The sequence below is a fragment of the Protopterus annectens genome, chromosome 10.part0 (genome assembly GCF_019279795.1).
Source record: "Protopterus annectens isolate FY-2018-M chromosome 10.part0, PAN1.0, whole genome shotgun sequence".
In the NCBI taxonomy this organism is placed as follows: Eukaryota; Metazoa; Chordata; order Ceratodontiformes; family Protopteridae; genus Protopterus; species Protopterus annectens.
The window spans coordinates 1,585,967,728-1,585,989,771 of record NC_056744.1 but is presented as its reverse complement, the minus strand read 5'-3'; the positions used below and the strand labels follow the sequence as shown (position 1 = coordinate 1,585,989,771).

The 22,044-nt window shown below is 42.7% G+C and overlaps 1 protein-coding gene across 1 annotated transcript in view; it reads right to left on the bottom strand.

The window, feature by feature from the left end:
* Positions 1–2,542: 2,542 nt before the first annotated feature.
* The window catches only part of LOC122812861 (perforin-1-like), a 129,158-nt gene continuing 109,656 nt past the window's right edge, over positions 2,543–22,044 (bottom strand). The window contains exon 2 of the mRNA XM_044084903.1: positions 2,543–4,936. Coding sequence (XP_043940838.1) covers positions 3,796–4,936 — 1,141 coding nt within the window. The 3' untranslated portion in view covers positions 2,543–3,795. The remainder of the gene's footprint in view (positions 4,937–22,044) is intronic.

Here is a 22,044-nt window from a genome sequence, read left to right as displayed (position 1 = left end):
GTGATGTTGTCCAGTCCCATGGATGCTGTGTTCTTGGCTTTGGAGAGTGCAGTTTTTACCTGCTCAGCTGTGATTGCAGGGGAATTGCATTCGTCTGGTATGGATATGGGCCCTTTAGGGGGTGAGGGGGGTAAAGTTGCACTGAACCTATCAGCCAGGATGTTGGCGATATCAGTTGGTCCCATAATTTTCATGCCATTGTGCCGTAACTCCGAGCAAATCTGTGTGTTGCCTCTGAGATTCTTGACATAGCTATAGAATGCTTTGTGGTTGTCCTTAGAGTCAGTGGCAATATTGTTTTCATAGCTGGCTTTGAAGGATTTTATGAGGGATCTCAACTTCTTACTGAGGCTGACTAGGAAGTTTCTCCATTCATGGGATTTTACTCTTTTGCAACAGTTTCTTCCTTCTGTTGTAGAGTTTGTTTATAGCAGGAGACCACCAGATTGATTTCCTTTTTTTGGAGGATAGTGTCTTGGTTGTGCTAGGGATAGCACGATTCATGCACTCATGTAAATGCATATAGAGTGCATTTGTAAAAGATTTGGCAGTCTTAACTGTATTGCCCATCTGCATGGGTGTCGTGAGGTTTGCCATGTGTGTCTTAAGAAGCATGAAGTTGGCTTTGGAGAAATTTTTTTACAGTGGTTTCCTTAATGGGGGTGGGGGTGGGATGTGGATATCAATGGTGATTAAACTGTGGTTGGATCTGACAAATGAGGAGTTGACTTCAGGTGAGGAACACCGGTCACTCATGTTGGTAATGACTAGGTCTAGGATATTATTGCCCCTGGTGGGGCTGTGGATATGTTGATCCAGGGCATTGGACTTTATGAATTCTTGAAAGCATTGGGTGAAGGAGTTAGTACATGAGTAGTTTTCCCAGTTAATAGTGGGGTAGTTGAAATCGTCCATTATTAGGGTATTTGGTTGAACCCTAATATTTTCCAGTATATCAAGCAAAGACAAGTGGGAATCCTGGGGCATGGTGGGGGATCTGTAGAAAGCTACAATACAGATTGCAGTTTTGCACAGAGTTAGTTGCACTTGGATAATTTTGGATGCATTATGTTGGGCAACTAGTCCGGAGGTTGGATATCCTTAATGAATATGGATACACCTCCGCCCTTGGTTAGACAGCCAAAAGGTATGGTATGAGTTATATCCTGGTAATGCAGGGGTGGTCTCTGGAGCCTTGAACCAGGTTTCAGTCACTGCACAGATATCAATGTTCTCCATTTTAAGGAGTGTCTCGAGTGAGTGCATTTTGAGGCTTAGACTTCCAGCATTGAGTAGCATTACCATCAGTTGTTGCTTGCCTGAATCTGTTACGGTGGTGGGTTTGTCATTTGAACCGTACCTAAAATAGGCACTATTGGGATGGCAAGAGCCTTAGCCAGTATCCTGAATCCCAACGGCGACAGGTGCAGGCCGGCTCTTGCAAAGCATCGTGGCCTGTCGACCATGTCGTCCTAGGCAGACAGATATTGGATCACCTTAGAATGACACCAGAGGCTTAGCCAATTGTTGAAGTCAATCATTTTGTCCTTGTACTGAGGTATCATTCTGGGTGAAGGTAGGATGCTACTCAGGGCTAGGGTCACACCTGCCTGGATTACAAGATCAGAGATCTCCTCCATATCTCTTTTCATGTAGTTGAGGGAGGTACGTCTCATGTCATTCACACCAACATGGACAATGACTGAGTCATATTTATACTTGTTGTGGAGTGACCTAAGTGCATGGGGTATGTGGCAGATTCTGGCACCCGACAGGCCGCTAACAGTAACCTTCTCCTTGTCTATTCTGGTGAGTGGAATATCAGTGTATCTGACTATAGAGACACCTATGACTAATGTGTTTGTCATGTTGTTTTACCTTATGGGCTGTGGTTGAGTGGCACACTGGGTCTGCGTGTTATGTATCTTTTGGGATGTGTTGAGGGTGGGGTTGCTTGCATTTCTGCTTTAGAGGTCTCTGTTGTTTGGGCAGATTCTTATTGAGAGCCTCCGAGAATGTTTTTGTGTATCAATGTGTACCTCACTAGGCACCTGCAACAACTGGAGAGGCTGCAAAAGTACCTCACAAAGAGGATCCTAGTCCTTAAACACTTATCCTATATGGACAGACTCAAAAAAGTCCAACTATTCTCTGTCTCATATCATCTACTTAGAGGCTATCTCTGCTTGACATACAAACCCATGTCTGACCCAACTCTGTTAGAAATGCTACATCTAAAGAAATCCCAATCCCTGCACACCACACCCTCCAGACACCTCAACCTCATTACCACAATCAACAGAACATGCTTGAGGGACAGGTTCATAACCCAGAGATTGCCCATGCTATGGAATAGACTTCCCATACATGTCAAACAGAGCACCTCACTGGCCCTCTTCAAGAGAAATCTTGTTGAGTGGATGGGAAATAACAAATTCACCCCAGGGATCACTCCAGTGGCTCTACTCAACAGAGGCACTGGGAACTTAGGTCGGGTGGCATGATGCCAGGGTAATCCTATGGGCTAGGCTTTTAAAGGCTCCAGGGCCATTAGCTTAATACACACCCATGAACCTATGAACCTATGAACATACAGTGCATTACTGAGGCTGCCACATCTATCCATCAAAGGCAGGCTACATACAGTGCATCCCTGAGGCTGCCACATCTATCCATCAAAGGCAGGCTACATACAGTGCATCACTGAGGCTGCCACATCTATCCATCAAAGGCAGACTACATACAGTGCATCACTGAGGCTGCCACATCTATCCATCAAAGGCAGGCTACATACAGTGCATCACTGAGGCTGCCACATCTATCCATCAAAGGCAGGCTACATACAGTGCATCACTGAGGCTGCCACATCTAGCCATCAAAGCAGGCTACATGCAGTGCATCACTGAGGCTGCCACATTTATCTGTCAAAGCAGGCTACATGCAGTGCTACTATTTCATTGTAGTTTATCTGCAGTATAACATTTGTGGCATTTACTGTTATGATGGGACAGTTTAAATGTGAAAAAAATGATTTAAAGAAAACAAATAAAGCAAAAAATTATGTTTTACTGATTTAGTTTAAAAGACTTTTTTTCTCACATTGAAGGCCAAAGTGACTTGGAGCTTCAGGGCAAGGGTAGTGTCTCTATATAAATGATCTTATTGCTGCAATGTAATGGAGGATATAAACAACCTCTGCTGCTGCTTGGATAAAGGCCTCCTCCAGCTGGCTCTCACCTCCATATTAAGGACACCAAATGCAGGAAAAAAATGGTTGAAGACTGATTGCAAAGGCTTAATGTTCAACAGAAATGCATGTGAAGTGTGTGCAGAAAATAAGGAAAAAATAAATTAGCTTTAAAAATACATGTTGTGGTACACATGGCATATGTCTGACTATGCTTATGAGAAGAAGCAATACTTCACTGAAAGAGCGGTGGAACCACAGAAGAATCTAGCAGTAGAGTCACTTAAATGAGAAAACTAGAACTGATACAAGTCTCGAGCAGGTGGTATAAGAGTAAGTCACAATTAGAAGTCTGTGTAACAAGAAGAAAGCAGTTAATTGCTGGGACAGCCAACTAGTCTTAGGCACTAAAAATGTACAGGGTGTGTACCACAGACTTCCTTCTGCTATCAATGTCTACACGTCTATGTTTCTATCTCAGATATTGAATTAGGTAGTATGTCTTTTGAGAAAACAATATTTTTTCCTTTGAGTTATAAAATGACAGTTTTTTAATGGGTGCAGCAGGTGAAAGGCTTTGGGACAAGCACAGTGTTCCCTGGAAGCATTTAGTTTATACTTGGGTGGAGAAGACTGGCATTTAGTTGATTTTCTAACTCAGATATTCTTGAAGGAGGTGCATACTGTGAACAATGACTCCCTCTCAAATATGGGACACATCTTACATATATCGTAAATTCAATTCTCCCATGATTAAGATAGCATGTATGTTTCTCAGACTTTTCTGTATTTAACACAGGTATGATACATTCACCGAGAAGGTCATCTTCATATGGATCAGTATCATAGACAGCGATCTTAACCCTTTTTCCCAATTGTAGGTTGACATGGCCAAAATCAACTGTATAATACCACTGAGGATTATTATTATTGTCTATGTTTGGGGTTCTTGCTTCCTTTGAACCAAAGGTAACTACTACAAAACCATCAGTATATCCCCCTACATCCCCATATAGGTTAAATGCTCTTTCAATCACCATTTTGAACTCTGCAGTACCCTTGTTTTTAGGGCAACATGTTACAGATACTTCAGCATTGCCATGACACGTACAGCTACACTTATCTACTGAGCTAGAGTATGATCCCTTCATGCAAGGGGGGCACCTTTTTACAATGGCTTTCTCTGTAATATATTCAGTGATGGCTTTTGCCAGGTTGTTTTTGATTGTTTCATCAAAGTATACAAGCTTGCTAAGAGGAGAAAGAGAATAATGTATAATACCGGGGTGCTCCGGCAGAGAAGGAAGCCATGTTTGAAAGGCAGACTTGTCATTTGGAGATAGAAACAGTAAATCAGCAGTTTCAAAGATATTCCCTCCTATGATGTCAGATATTCTTTCACTATATTTCTCTGAAAAATTTACAGAATCTAAGTTTTTCCTCTTGAGCTGATTACACTTGTTGTATTTGGCTGATGCTTTGACAGGACCATAGACTGCATGTGCTTCAACTCCCAGGCAGTCCTTCACCTCATCATTTGTCATACCATCAAGCGCAACTTCACAAGTTTTGACAGCAGTGACATCTTTCACTCTTCCGCCCAACTCTACTTTACGAATGTAGTGAGTCCCATAAATGTCAATCAGCTCACGGTACTGGGACTTTGTCTGAGCAGTGTAAGTAGTAGGGAGTGATTTCAGCATCTCATGAAACTGTTCCTTAAGTTCTGGTTTGTCCCTTATTCTATACCTTTATGAACAAAAAAAAAAAGGTTTATCATCACAGTGAAATGATTAAAATACAAAACAACAAAGAAGAGTATTATGAATTTTACTTGTCATAGCTTAACTTAAAAAATGCGCATTTTAATAATATACTGGGTTTATCCATAACTGATGACCATATGAATATACTGATGAGCAGAAAAGAAGATAGTGGAAGATAACCGGAGGAGATGTAATGGATTATTTTTTAGGATTTCTAAGCTTTTCTACTTCTGAGAGGTTTTTTTTTTTGCTTTACGTTCCTGGCATCTGTGTTCATGGGAGTTGTATCAGAATATGTCTCTACCTGTTTCAGCAGCCTTTTTAAAGCCTACATAAGAATTTCTGCCTTTGAGGGGGGTTAATAGGTGATGCTGTGTTATATAAGGTGTGTTTCTGTTGTTTTCACTGAACAGAGCAGCAGAGACTTAAGCTGCACTATGTGGATTATGATACATTCTAGTGCATGAAGGATAGCAGATACAGCGGAGGTCACCAGGATGCTATTTGCAGCCTAATCTACAGCTCTACATAAAGGAAACATCAGACCACAAGGACTCGTAATGATATTTACTGGTACTCCATCCAACCATCCATCCAGTTTTCCAGTAATTAACTTTATCCCTTACAAAGTCATGGGGACACTGGATCCTATCATAACAACCAATGGAAGCAAAGCATTGAAACACAGTCTGAAAAGGGGGAGGGTGGCCTATCACAAAATGCATATTGTCCTTCATATACTGCATACACATCTACAGGCAATTTGAAGGATAACATGTCACCTACAGTACTCTATCTATAGTGAAATGCACAAAATAATGAGGCACGTATGCACGTTTCACTTTTTCTACATACTGTAGTTCCAGCATTTATCAAGTCCCCAAATGATGCATAGATATTTACTAAGTAGTGAGATAAGTCATAATGCACTAATAACAGCTGTTTAAACTACGAGTTATAACCTAAATGAAAGAAAACTCCTGACTATAAAGTGTAGTTCTTTTACACATAATAAATATTTGCAAATAAGCATTATGTAACACTACTATGGCTTTACCACAAGTTCATCCAAGTAATCAATCTTAGCAGCAAAAATTCAGGTGATGGATCATGGCTTCTGTGAAGACAAGTGAATTACCTGCACTGTAGCGATACACAGAAATGTGAGGATGTCATGTGCAACCTTAGGCACAGCTTTATTTTTACTTTTCTTCAAGTGGTAAAATTCATTTAAAGAATGTAGTGTTACCTTGAAAGCTGTGCTTTTAACACACAATGCAGGAGCATAGTTTGTGTGTGACATCATATCACCAGCTGAAGATCATTCCAGTGTGAGTTACTAAAACAGTCTGCATCAGCCATAGGACTAGGAAATTCTTGCTACAGGTAAATATTTATACATTTTAAATTACTTTTGCAAGTTTTACACGAGTCAGACAACAGAAGCATTGCTGATATCAAGTTACCAACAGAGAATAATATGTCACATGCCATGCATGAGTGGAAACAAAGTGAAGTAAAGGAACAAGTAATCTCTTATCAATAGTGAAAAAAACGTCTCGTTCAGTGATTGATACTGACCACATGCTGCATGCAGTCATACACCTAGCACAGCCTGTTATTCCTAATTAGTAAACACACACACACACACACACACACACACACACACACACACACACTGGACACTGATAAAATGGCTGTTTAAAACTTAAATCTGAATTTAAAGTATAAATATGTTACCACCATTCTATCAATGTCATCAAGCATTAATTTCTAATCCATCTGCGTCATTATTTATCACCAATCTGTCCATATCATCATTCAAGAAAATTTTGCTGCAATCAAAAAAAAAAAGAAAGTTCACACATTGGAAATATAAAATGCACACACAGACCCCCCCACCCAACAATATTGCCCGGGTAAATGAAACCATTGGAATGAAACTTAACATTTTAAAATGAAAAGAAAAAAATGGCAAGATATTAGAATAAAATAAAATAACACATGGACCACAATCAGCTAATCAGAAAATGCCATTACTGCAAAACATACTGAAACATAAAACTCTACATAACAATTAATCTAAACAGAATATAACTGAATATGAAATTGTAACTAGATAAAAATAAGACTGAACTATAAAGCTACTGTATTTCAATGTAACCCTCAATGAATTGTACTAAAAATACCAAGAAATTAGCTGATGTTATTAAAAAATTAAAGCAAATCTCATAACTAGAGTAGAAAATTACCCAAGTGACACCCTTGATTATTACAATTACCAAATTTCTTTGAAATTAATAGGAAAAAACAATCCAAGCACACACACACACACACACACACACACACACACACACACACACACACACACATATATATATATACATATATATATATATAGATATATATATATATATATATATATATATATATATATATATATATATATAGGTTTACTATCAAAATGCTGACGTGCAATTGCACGGCTATGAAGTATTCGAACAACATATGTTCGAATACTTCATAGTTTGGCAGGTGATGTGAGCGAACGTTATCACTGCGAATGGACTGTGCATTCGCAATTATAACGTTTGCTCATGTGATGGGATCGCGGTACAGTGCGGTTAGGGAAATACATCCCTTTCCTCACTGTAGTGCGATGTTGGAGTTGGAATATTAAGTTGGGGGGGAGTGGGGGGGTGCAGGGGGGCTTGCCCCCCTGCATAACTGTGAGTTTAGGCTAGGTAGGTAGGGAGTTACGGGATGGGTGGGAGTGCTGTTGATTTTCGGAAATGTCGCGAGTGACATTTTCGACAATTATCACTTGTTTTCGACATTAGGGCCATACGAAAATGTGTACGTTTGGCGAAACAATTCGCTTGCCCCCCTGCATAACTGTGAGTTTAGGCTAGGTAGGTAGGGAGTTACGGGATGGGTGGGAGTGCTGTTGATTTTCGGAAATGTCGCGAGTGACATTTTCGACAATTATCACTTGTTTTCGACATTAGGGCCATACGAAAATGTGTACGTTTGGCAAAACAATTCGCTATTACGTACACATTTTATTATAACTTTCGATATTATGATAGTAAACCTATATATATATATATATATATATATATATATATATATATATATATATATATACATATATATATATATGGGTCTACGTCATAACATTGAAATTTGTTATTGTTGTACTTGTTGTAGGTGGAGGGGGGTGGGGATGCAGAGGGGCATGCCCCCTGCAGAAATGTAATAGAAAGTGTGTTTGTTAGTTAGGTGTTGTTGCAGGTGGAGGGGATCTTATTTACTTGTGCAATGTAGTTTTCAATGTTATGAAGCATACTTTCAATGTTCTGAGTTCTTAATGTTTTGGGTTTTCAGTGTTTTGAATTTTCAATGTTATGAAATTCAACATTATGAAATTTCAGTGTTATGAAGTAGACCCCCACATGGCTATCCCTGTAATGGTCATTGTTCTGTAACATATACACACATACACTCAGACCCATGTCCAGTCCACCTACTGCATGTCTTTGGAACATGGGAGGAAAACAGACAGGATTCATGAATGCTTACTCATCCAGCTTAACTCGTGTGCACAATGAACAGCAAGGAACTTGCAGTTCAGGAAACCAAAGTACACATAGCGTCCGGCTGCAAAACAGGGGTTATCAGCAGAATATCAGCAAACATCTGCCGGCCCCAACTCAGGACCCATTGGAATCATGGGGAACCCATCCCTGTGGATACTAACATATGTATAGTTGTACATATTTTAGTTACACAGACTTTTCAGCAAACTGCAGAGGACACAGTCGGTGTTTCATAGACAGTATTCTTTTTCAAGAATAGTGCACCAGTTCCACAATGCAAATACTGCATTGTGTGGCAGAGCATATCTGGTATCCACATACTCTAGAGGAGACAGCTAGTATCAGGCACATTTTCTATGCCATAGCCCATTTCTCTGTGATACTGGAAGCCATAGACCGCACCATGTTGAAATAAAAGCCCCACTTGGTGAACTGGGGCGGAGGCATGGATCAGAAAAAGGTTATCACTCCATCAACTGCTTAGTGGTCTGTAATGCACACAATGTCATCTATAATGTGTGTGTGCAGGCCACCAAGGAACTTTCCATGACTCCTACATATGGCATGCCTGTGGTCTGTACCTAAGGTTTGCAAGGTGTGACTTCCTACAAGGTCATCTAGTGGGAATGGATATGGTCTAGAACATTGACTCATGACTCCTACGAGAAACTCACACAACCCCAATGAGGGAGGTTACAACACTGTGCACACACAGACTAGAAATCTCACACAATATGTATTTGGGCTGCTCAAATAATGGTTCCACTATCTGGATACATCTGGCGGTAACCTGCATTATGATCCTTCCACTTCTGCAAAAATACCGACCTTCTGTGCTATCTTACATAACATTATATACAGAATACAGTTGCAGCAGGTGTCCCAGTATAAAGATCACAGTTCCCAGCACCACACACAGTAGCTGCTGATACAGATGAGGCTACCGATGAGGACACAGCAGCAGAGGATGATCACTGCCGACAGAAGCAGACACAATAAGCCATGGCACTGGCTAGGGGGGGCACACTGCACATACACTCAGCACTTAATTAACATAACAATTAAGCAGACACAAATAGAAACAGACCAGACTTTGTTTACCCATGCAATGGCTGGCTACAGTGAACATCAGAAATATATAACCTTGGGCTAGGATAGACTCAGGAGCAGTACCAAAGGTATGTGATCAACCTGTCACCTAGAAATACTATAATGAATAAACAGATGTCTAGAGGAAAACATGTTTTAGTATTTAATAAATAAGCACCTATCCAGGCATGTCTAAGAGTCAGCTCCCGGTGTTTTCTCCTGTCTACCTGATGAATCTGGGCATCTTGGGGCAGTGCAGTAATTGCCTCATGTACACAGACAACTCTCTCTTCCTATCCCCTAACACTACAACCTGTGAGAGATGCACTTATATAACCAAACTGGAACCAAAGCTGTCTTCATCCAAGACTGTACTAGACAGTCAAGAGGAGAGGGTAAACACTTGCACCACACCACACTCATCACATAGTCCCTCAAAACTTACACCACCAAAACACATACATAGAAACATAAAACACACACCTAAATTCACGGAGGCTCTCAATAAAAATGTGCCCAAGCAACAGGGACCTCCAAAGCAGAAACACAAGCAACCTCCACCCCCCAACACAACCCAAATGACACATAGCCCACAAACTCAGTGTGCCACTGAACCACAGCCCATAAGGCATAACAATGTACCCAACACTTTAGTCATAGGTGACTATAGTCAGGCACACCGATGTTCCACTCACCAGGCTAAACAAGGAGAAAGTTACTGTCAGCTGCCTATCGGGTGCCATGATCTGCCACATAATACATGCACTCAGGTCACTCCACAACAAGTACAAATATGACTCTGTCATTGTGCATGTTGGTGTGAATGACCTGAGACATATCCTCCTGGACGACATGAAAAGAGACATGGAGGAGCTGTCCAATCTTGTAGCCCAGGCAGGTATGACCCTAGCCCTGAGTAGCATCCTGCCATCACCCAGAATGATACCACAGTACAAGGACAAAATGATTGACTTCAACAATTGGCTAAGATACTGGTGTCATTCTATGGAGATCCAGTATCTGTCTGCCTGGGATGACATGATCGACAGACCACGATGCTTTGCCAGAGATGGCCTGCACCTGTCACCCTTGGGATTCTGGATACTGGCCAAGGCTGTTCCCACCCCTATAGTGCCTTTTTTAGGCAAGGTTCAAATGACAAACTTACCACCGTAGCAGGTACAAGCAAGCAAAATCTGAAGGTAATGCTACTCAGTGCTAGAAGTCTAAACCTCAAAATGCACTCACTCAAGGCACTCCTTAAAATGGAGAACATCGACATCTGTGCAGTGACAAAGACCTGGTTCAAGGCTCCAGAGAGCACCTCTACATTACCAGGCTATAATTCATACCACATCTTTCGGCCACCTAACCTGGACCAAAACACTAAAGGCAGAGGTATGTACATATTCATTAAGAATATCCACACCTCCAGGATAGTTGCTCAGCATAATGCATCCGAGATTATCCAAGTGCAACTAACTCTGGGCAAGATTGCAATCCAAATTCTAGCTTGCAACAGATCCCCCACCATGCCCCAGGATTCCCACTCCTCATTTCTTGACACACTGGAAAATATTAGGGTACAAACTAACACCCTAATAATGGATGGTTTCAACTACCCCACCATTAACTGGGAAAACTACTCATGCACCAACTCTTTTCTTCAACATTTACTGGAATTCATAAATTCCAACGCCTTGAATCAATTTATCCACACCCCCATCAGGGGCAACAATATCCTAGACCTGGTCATTACCAACATGGGCAACTGGTGTTCCACACCAGAGGTCAATTCCTTGTTGGTCAGATCCGATCACAAGCTAATCACCCTAGACATCTACATCCCACCCCCACCCCCATTAGGGAAACCATTGTAAAAAATGTCTCCAAAGCCAACTTCACGCTTCTTAAGACATAAGTGGCAAACTTCACGACACCCTTGCAGATGGACAGTAGAGGTACAACTGCTGAATCCTACACAAATGCACTTTATAAGCACTTGCACGACTGCATGGATCATGCAATCCCTAACAGAACCAAGATGCTATCCTCCAAAAAAGGAAGCCAATCTGGTGGTCCCCTGCCATAAGCAAACTCTACAACAGAAGAAAGAAACTGTTGCAAAAAAGAGTAAAATCCCATGATTGGAGGAACTCCCTGGTCAGCCTCAGTAAAAAGCTGAGATACCTCATAAAATCCTCCAAAGCTAGTTATGAAAACAAAATCACCACTGATTTTAAAGACAGCCACAAAGCATTCTATAGCTATGTCAAGAATCTCAATGGCAACACTCAGATCTACTCTGAGTTACAGCACAATGGCACTAGATATACAGAACCAACTGATATTGCCAACATCCTGGCCGATAGGTTCAGTGCTAACTTTACCCCCTCTCACCCCCTAAAGGGCCTATCTCTATATTGGAAGAATGCAAAGTTCCTGTAATCACGGCTGCATAGGTAAAAAACCACACTCTCCAAAGCCAAGAACACAGCATCCATAGGACCTGACAATATCCCAGGCTGGGTCCTACACAAACTACGGAACAATTTGGCACCCTACCTAAGTACCATGTTCAATCATAGCCTCACCTCAGGCTTTGTGGTCAGTGAATGGCACACAGCAACGGTTATCCCACTCCACAAAGAGGGAGCCACCACAGACCCCGGGAACTACCGCCCCATTAGCCTGACAAGCCTGGTCTGCAAGGCTATGGAACATATCATCATGGAACTTATAAACAATGACATTGGTAATCTCCAAACTCTGGACCCTACCCAGTTCGGGTTTGTAAAAGGTAGATCATGTCTCCTAAACCTGATAGACTTCTTTGAAGCAGTCACCAAAGCCATAGATGAGGGTAAGATGGTTTACACAGCCTATCTAGATCTCGCCAAGGCTTTCAACAGCATCCCCCACTCTGGAATTATAGATAAACTCACTAAACTAGATATAAATCCCTATGTCACAAGATGGGTTACCAACAGGCTCACTGACAGAACCCACACTGTGAAAGTAACAAACTCCAAATCTGACTTCAGTCCAGTGACAAGTGGAGTACCACAGGGTTCAGTTCTGGGTCCTCTCCTGTTTGGTATCTACTTCTCAGAAGTACAGGCTAACACAGAAGGTCTTTGGCTAATGAAGTTCACAGATGACTGCAAACTAGGAGCCATAATTGGAACTCCTAACAATGTGGGCATCCTACAAAAGGGCCTCACTGAGACAGATGCCTGGTGTCAAAGCCATGGCCTCAAGCTCAGTGCCAAAAAGTGCATTGTCATCTCTTTTGGTAAAAACTCTGTACCCATGAACTACCACATAGGTGGTAGTCTACTTAACACCAAAAGTGTGATAAGAGACCTTGAGATACAGGTGGACAGTAGTCTCTTCTTTGATAATCATATCACCACAGTAGTCAGGAAATTCTTCTATGTGACACACCTCATCACAAAAGGGTTCTCAGCCAGGAAAAAAGAGATCATTGTTCCCCTCTACTCATCACTCATTAGACCCATTATAGAGTACAATGCCCCTTTTGGTATGTATCTCACAAGACATCTACAACAATAACCTGAAAGGCTGCAGAAATACCTCACAAAGAGGATTACCGACCTCAAACAGATATCCTACGCAGACCGTCTCAAAAAACTCCAGCTTTACTACATCGCATATCGCCTACTCAGAGGTGATCTCTGCCTAACATACAAAGCTATATCAAACCCAGAGCTGTTGGACATGCTCCACATAAAGAAATCCCAATCCCTTTGAGCTACATGCTCTAGGGACCTAAACCTTGCCACCACAATAAACAGAACATGATGGAGGGATAGATTTCTGTCCCAGAGACTTCCCATACTCTGGAACAAACTACCTATTTATATCAAACAAAGCTCCTCATTAGACTCTTCAAGAAAAATCTTGATGATTGGATGGGAGATAGGAAATACACCCCAGGGATCACTTCTGTGGATCTGCTCGACGGGCACAGGAAAATAGTTTTCTTGGGTGGCTAAAGCCAGGGTACCTTTTTGGCTAGGCTTATATAGGCCCTAGGGCCAATAGCCTAATACCTACCTATGAACCTATGAACTTAAGTCCAAGGAAGTCATTGTTTCACTGTATTCATCAGTCATCAGACCTATCATTGAGTACAATGTCCTCCTTTGGTATGTACCTAACCAGGCATATCCAACAACAGAAACATTCACAGAGGTTCTTCACTAAAAGAAGACAGAGCATAAGTAAAATGTCCTATGCAGACTGCCTCAAGGCTCTATCCCTGTGTTTGGTCTCCTACAGGCTTTTGAGGGGAGCTCTATACCTGGCATACAGGACATTGTCAGACCCCACTCTGATGGACCGCCTGCATATTCACAAAACAAACAGCACCGGAATTATCCATTCTAAAGTCTTAAACTTTGCCTGTGATATAACTAGGACCTGCTGGACAGACAGTTATGTATCCCAGAGACTACCCAATCTATGGAACAGGCTCCCCATCCATGTGAAGCAGAGTTCCTTCCTAACCCAATTCAAGTGCAACTTGGAGGACAATTGAATGGGAAACCAGAAATTCATCCCTTGTTTGGCACCTATGTCTGTAATGGACACAGGTAACCTGTAAATGGTTCATCTCCCAGGTCCACACTTACACTTATCAAGGGTTTTGGGATACATGGCTAGGGTTAAAATGGCCCTTGTAGTCGTTAGCCTAGTGAACGAATATGAACCTATGAAAACCAATAATAGCTATACAGGAATGTCATAATATTAACTGATATGTCCAGCAAATACAAAACACCAGTGATGATGCTTTCCAACATAAAAGACTATTCCTTCCTTATGTATTTTGATGTACAGAAGTACATCAGGAATACTCAGCCCATGTCAAAGAACCCCATGGGGGGCAATCTTAGTATCATCTGCACAAGTGGATGAGCAAGATATCTATATAGTTATGATTACAGAACATGAGTAAATAAATTAAGACACAAATAGCAATTTACAGGTGTAGAGTGCAAAGAAGCTTTTTTGCCTAAACCATACATTACCTGCTCGCTGAGTACATCAAACATATGCAACCCAAGTCAGTCACCTATCCAGAGGGTAGAGCAGACTCAGCATTATCTGCACAAGTGAGTGAGCAAGCTATGCTACCCAAATACCACTATTACCACAGATAATAATAACAATAATAATAATACCAACAACAACAGTAATAATAACAAAAAAAAAACACAGAAGGTAAAGCATACTAATCAAATAAAAAAAGATTATGTATCCAAATGAAAACAAGATCTCTGAATAACCATGCATTAGCTGGCCACTCTGTGTATCAGGCATAGGCAGCTCAAAGCCACAGATTGTGCAAAGGGCAGAACACAATCATTATCACTTGCACAGTGTGTGCGCGTGTGTGTGTGTGCGCGTGTGCGTGTGTGTGTGTGTGTGTGTGTGTGTGTGTGTGTGTGTGTGTGTGTGTGTGTGTGTGTGTCTCTTTCTGTGTGATGTGTAGTGTGTGTGGGTCTGCAGGGATGCAGCAACAACATTTGTGCCAACACTACACCCTGGCATCCTGAATAAGGGTGGGCTGTGTATGTACTACGTCTAGCAGGAGTTGCACTGTTATTTCCACAACCCTAGCTAAAATTTACAATGCTACCTGAATGTTAACAATCTCTACTGGATAAGCTGCCATCATGACTATGTCCATGACCATGACTATGTGACTGACCATATCTGGGTATGGACACATCCACCACTTGTATAACAGTAAAAGTAGTACCACTATAGCAGTGGGATTTGACATGTCCACAGTCATGCTAGCTGACATCTGACAATGTACCAGCAGATTGGCCTTGTGGATGCTGCCCCTCCCCCAAAAGATGATCCAGAACAGACATGGCACAGGCCAGTCTGTCATTCATCTTGCACAAGGAGTAAAACACACATAGTTCATACAGTCTTGTATATCAGAATGTATGATATACAGTGGTCTGATGATCTCTTTTGAGGTCCTGGTTGAAACTTATCTATACCTACACTATGACCTGCACATACATTGGATCATAGCTACTGACACACCTGCCTCAGGGAGAAGGCAGTAAGTATTCCTTCTCTGAGCACCTCTATCAACACCCCCATTGTGGTACTCCACTGTCATGATAGCTAGGGGGGAGATTGTTCCATGTCTGCTGCTGTGGTTATCACACGACCCTGATCAACTGTGTTCCCATCAACCTGTCCAGTCTAACATGGTTCTGTGTCATAGATATGTGTAGGCATTCTGACTGTGTCCATACAATGGAGAGGGGATGTGGGAGCCACAGTCTCCATGTCTGGCATACCTCCTACAACCCCATACTGTGCCTGTTCATTACCACCATCATCCTTAAAGAATAACGTTAAACCATCAGCTGTACGGATACCAACAGTGCTGATATCAGTCAATACTTAATCTGTGAATACACCAAAACAAACCTAATATAATGCCTAGGCCAAAATAATTCAAACGAACACACACACACACACACACACACACACACACACACACACACACACACACACACACACACACACAAATGCTATAATCTCAAATAGTAGGATATATAACTAATACAAAGTATTAGTTTAGCTGCACCTTATAAGCAGGATGTGGGGCTATGGAACTTCCATTGTGCTGGGGAAGACTGTCTTGTCCCCATGTGCTGCTGAATAAATTACTGGTAACATTTTCAATAAAGACTACATAGGATGATGTTTGAAATATTTTAAGGTATGTATTCTGCCGGTTCCCTATCAGAAGCCTGAAACACTATAAGCCTGAAAATCAAAATCCTGAAAACTATAGACTGAAAGACCAAAATCCTGAAAGACCAAAATCCTGAAAACACAAATAATTTTAATATGTCACTATAAAGACACTAATATCTACCAACTGACCCTAACCCTAACCCTAAGGTCCGTCACTATCGCACACTCACCTGACCCGCGCCCTAACCCTAACTCACTTAAACCGCCCCTAACCCCAATATTTGTCACTATTGCATACATGCCTAACCTGCACCCTAACCCTAACTCACTTAAACCGCCCCTAACCCTAACATAAAACCAACTGCACACTTACCTGAACCCAAAGCATGACCCAACACCACAGGGCTAACAATAGCAAAGCCACAATGACGTCAGTATGTCCATTTTGTGTTTTCAGGATTTTCAGTTTAAGGATTTTGGTCTTTCAGGATTTTGGTCTTTCAGTCTATAGTTTTCAGGATTTTGATTTTCAGGCTTATAGTGTTTCAGGCTTCTGATAGGGAACCATTCTGCCATAGACCAACTGATTCCGGGTATGCTGAGAAGTATTTGTATTGTGTGTATATAATTGTTTCAATGAATTTCTGTTAAAGTCATCTGAAATGTGTTTAATGGGGGGTTGGGCAATACACACAATTCATGTGTGCAGAGTTCTTTAGTATTATTGTAACATGCTTAAAAGTTTAGACCGTCAGTAAGTAACGAGTTCTGTAGAGTTTTGTTACATTTAACCACAGTTTCTCTGCTTGTGATGTTTTCTTTGTTTACTGGGTGGATATTCTTGCATCTGCTTTTGTTTGTTGTCTTCTGCAGTTTATACATGTTAGGGGGATGTAAATGAATATGGGGTATTACAGTACATACATTGTTGTTTGGACTGTTATTTCTATGATGTTAATCACTGACTGCCTACTCATATATGTAGCTCCATAAGTATGTTAGTCGATACTACCCTTTCCCCGTGTCTGTTATGTTTTTTTCTGATATCCATTTTTTATTCCTCCACAACAGGGATATGGCTCTAAAATCCAAAGTTAAGATAAGGTCATCCTCATGGATGCCTCCTTGTTCAGAATGTGAGAATGAGGTCATAATACAGGCCCTCCATCTCCATGGTGAACGGATCTTTGATACATAAGCATCCAGGCCCTTCTGTGATCATGTCTGGCGGCAGGTGGTTGATGATGTCAGTGTTGCTGGTGGGCAGGGCTGGGTATACCATATGGTCTGTCATAAGACCACTGACATATTTAAAAAGGTTACTGATAGATCAAAAGTTGTGGCACAGGAGCAAGAGGCTACTGGTGGTTGGATGCCCATGGAACCACCACTTGCTGAGACAGAGGAATTCTTGTAAACTATTAGGGACTTGGGCAGCTGAGAAAATTTTCATAATGTGGTGCTGAATGTTGAGGCAGTGTTGGAGCAGATCCAGAGAGTTTCTAATATCGATGTCTCAGGGATGTAATTCAAATATTTCTTATGTCCGCCTTTCCCACTGATAGACACTTATATGTTTATACTACTACTATCAACTTTTGAGTCTAGGTACATCTGGCATTGAGGTACAATGACCACCTGAATATGGTATGGGCATACTTTGTTAGTAACCGAGTACGGTTCTGCAAAATCCAAAACAGAGACATGACAGCTCCAAATAAAGGCTGCATATCATTGAGGAAGCATGTCAATGGCCAAGTATAAGGTCATTGGCATTGCAAACAATGCAAAACGTAAAAAATACCACTTTTATTTTATTACTGCCGATCATGGCTGTATAGGCATAGGACAGTGGCATGCAAATGGGATCGGTGGTAAAATAAGAAAATAAACCTAAAACAAGCATTCCAACTAAAATCAGTATTCTGCCATGCAATTCAATGGCAGGCAAAAGACAACCTGGCCAGTGAATAGTGGTTGCTAAGGGGGGAGGTTCAGTGTGAGACACGTAACTATGCATTAGCAGACAATCCTATGCAAATGAGGGGAAGGATAGTGAATCCCAGTTTTCTCCAGCATGTGAGGTAGGTCCCAACAGTGTAAGAGTATGAATAGCCGAGTGCACAACTAAGAGGTAGGTGACATCATGGGTGGGTATGTCAGGCATACTGTAAGCAGATTGGAGCCCTGTGGCTTGGGTTTGTTCCTAGCTTAGCACAACTAAGCTAAGGGGTGTGTCTAAACCTGCTTAGCACTTTTTACAAAGTGTAACCGGGTGTGCGCGCCACGCACCAGGATTTACAGGAAGAAAAAGGAAGTTAAGCCAGGAAATAGCAACAGTGTGCACATTTGAGTGCTCTGATTGTGCAGCGTGCCCCTGGGCTGAAACAGAAGGGCAATGGAAAGGGAAAACAGCAGTAGGAAGGTAATAAGGGGTACTAGGTTAGCTGCCAGGTGAAATGTATCGGAACCAGCCAATTACATAAGCAGCAGACCAGCCCAGCCCAGAACACTACTATAAACTATGCAAACACCTACCCCTCTGGTTTTTCCCACACTCTACACCACCGGTGTAAACAAGTGGGGAACTTTTAACACTCACAACAGCATAATGTTAGGGGCTGCAATAGCTATCATACAACTTGTGGAAGAGGCTGAGGGTAGTGAGGATGTGAATGCTGCCGACCAACCCACAGTGAGGAGACGGAGAAGAGTCTACAGACCCAGGGTAACCTACCAAGGGCTACATGAGCTGGAAATAGTGGAGCACTATAGGGTGGACAGGGACCTCCTACAGCAGATCGTGAAGCTGTGTCGGCCACATCTCACACACAGAACTAACAGAGGGGAACCCATCCCAGTGGACACCAAGGTATGTGTAGGCCTAAGAATACTAGCTACAGGTACCTTCCAAAGGCCAACTGGGGATATGATGGGGATTTCACAGGCATCAGCATCCAGGGTACTCCACCAGTTCCTGGATGCCATGTCAGCACATGTTGGTGAGCATGTATATTTCCCATCACCCTTGAGGCGTTGGCCGGTAATATGCATCTCTACCACCAAATAGCAGAATACCCTGAGGTAGTGGGTGCAACAGATTGCACACACATACGCATCAAAGCACCACCCAGTGAGTAGGGTAGGGTCTACAACAACTGCAAGGGATTCCCATCCATCAACTGCCAGATCGTGCGTGATGCCCAGGGCATAATACTGAATGTGCGTGCTGGCTGCCCTGGAAGCTCTCACAATTCCCGCATCTGGCATCTGACGCAGCTGTACCAGAAATTTGCCAATGGGGGCATCCCACACGGTCACCTAGTGGGGGATGCTGGATATACACTGGAGCCGTGGCTGATGATACCCATCAGAAATGAACACACACCCGAACAAGAACTCCATAATGAGGCACACGCACAAACAAGAATCATAATAGAGAGTGCGTTTGGGATGCTCAAGTCATGGTTTCGGTGCCTGGACACATCCGGTGGAGCCTTGCAGTACTCACCAACTACATGTACCCAAATCATTCTTGTATGTGCCATGCTACACAACATGATCCTGCAGAAATAGCTGCAGCAGGAGCAGCATAGAGCAGGGCCACACAGCCCCCCACCATTGCCAAGGCCTGCACAGGCACAGTGTGACTCGGAGGAGGAACAACCTGAGCCTGCCCCAGTAGGCAGAAGGAGGTGTGCCTAGTATGCACTGGCCCTAGCAAAGAGGCAACACATAGCACATACTCTGACATGGGAGGGACCCAGGGAATAGAACCTCTCTCTGACTCTCACATACAGTAAAAGGGATGCCAAACATTACACTACCTGTGCCTAACCATGCGTATGGAGTGTACTATGTGCATCTGACATAGACAGCCCTGCAGCACCACCCTCAATACTGGGAGACCCACAAGATAAGGGACTCACACATGCCAGTCAGGAGGGGGGGGTCACATACCCAACAACAGTCACAGCCAGCAGGACAGGTGTAGACAAACACAAACAAATGCTGTACTATGGCCTCTGAATGAGGGCTATGGGTAGCCACCTCCCCAGGCCTACACAGACAGACTACAGCAGGCCAGGTAGTGGGAAGTCAGTTGTGAAGGCTTAGAAGTCAGAAACTAATATGTAGGTAATCAAAAGATAAGAACTGTAGTACACTGGTATGCCCTAGCCAACACGATTGGTAAGACTACAGACTGAAATGGAGTACTTGACATACCAGTACAGTCCTAGCAAATGTGTACAAGTGACAGGTGTGCTCCCTCATCCTACATAGAAATATAGTAACAGTCAGGTGTGCCCCCCCCAATCCTGTGTAGAAACAGAGAAATAGTCAGGGGTTCCCCCCTGCTATGCAGACATGCAGCAACAATCAATGCCAAATGATTGATGGATACCCTGCAGACACAGCATGCTACCTGTCGATGTACAACACAAAGGTCAGCACTGCAGTACAAACCACCTGGACTTGATCCACACATGTAATACAGATGGCCTTACTGGGTATGCTCACACACTTAGAGAAATGAAGGCAACGTCAGTCAACAACATACTGAAATGTCATACTGGGCATGCTCACACACTTAAACACATGAAGACCATGTCTGCAAACACCAGTGGACCAGACATATCTGGCAGTTGCAATTGTTAGTGCAGACACTTGTCAGCATGCACCACTCATGCCTTGCACACACAGTGGATAGGAATACAGACATATAAGTAAGGACAACACACTATAATAAGCTAAAGGTAGATGGACATAGATGTGTGGAAGAGGGTGACCATGACAAGGAGCCATCCAGGCCTGTCCCACCCAGCACACAGCCAAAGGGCCCCAAACACATAAGGTGCAGATGTCACTCACTGCAGATACTAGCGACCAGTACTTGTCAGCACCACAGACTATGTGGTGCACGTGCCAGCTGTGCAACTTGACTGTACAAGGAAGTAGTTATCTAGTAGCTGTATACACGTACCTGTGACATATGACCCCGTGTGCGGCTGCATGTGGTGTGTCACTCCTAGATGAATGGGTTATGGCCCATGCACACACCGCCCACCCCATAGCGCTACTATGACAAGCCTGCTTAGGTCATCCAATGTGAAATACAACTTTGGGAGAGTTGTAGCCCAGTAATCTCTGTGGCTTGTCCCATAACTGCGTACTGCTGTAGTGTAATAAACTAGTTAGATAGGAGTTCTAACCCCAGACCTGGCAACTGTGTGTGTGTGTGCTTGTGTGCATGTCTGACTGTGTAGAGAGGAATGCTTTTTAGGGTACTCACACCCCTTACAATTCATATACCCAACTTTGGTAAGGCTGCTGATGTCACCCACCTAGAAATACACCTCTGGGAAGGTTGTAGCCCAGTAATCTCCGTAGCACATCCCATAACTGTGTACTGCTGTAGTGTGATAAACTAGTTAGGTAGAAGTTCTAACCCCAGACCTGGCAACTGTGTGAGTGCGTGTCAGTGTTTGTGTGTGTGTGTGTGTGTGTGTGTGTGTGTGTGTGTGTGTGTGTGTGTGTGTGTGTGTGTGTGTGTATATGTCTGTCTGGCTCTGACTATGTAGAAAGAAATGCCTTTTAGGCTACTCACACTCCTTACAATTCATATATCCACCTTTGGCAAGGC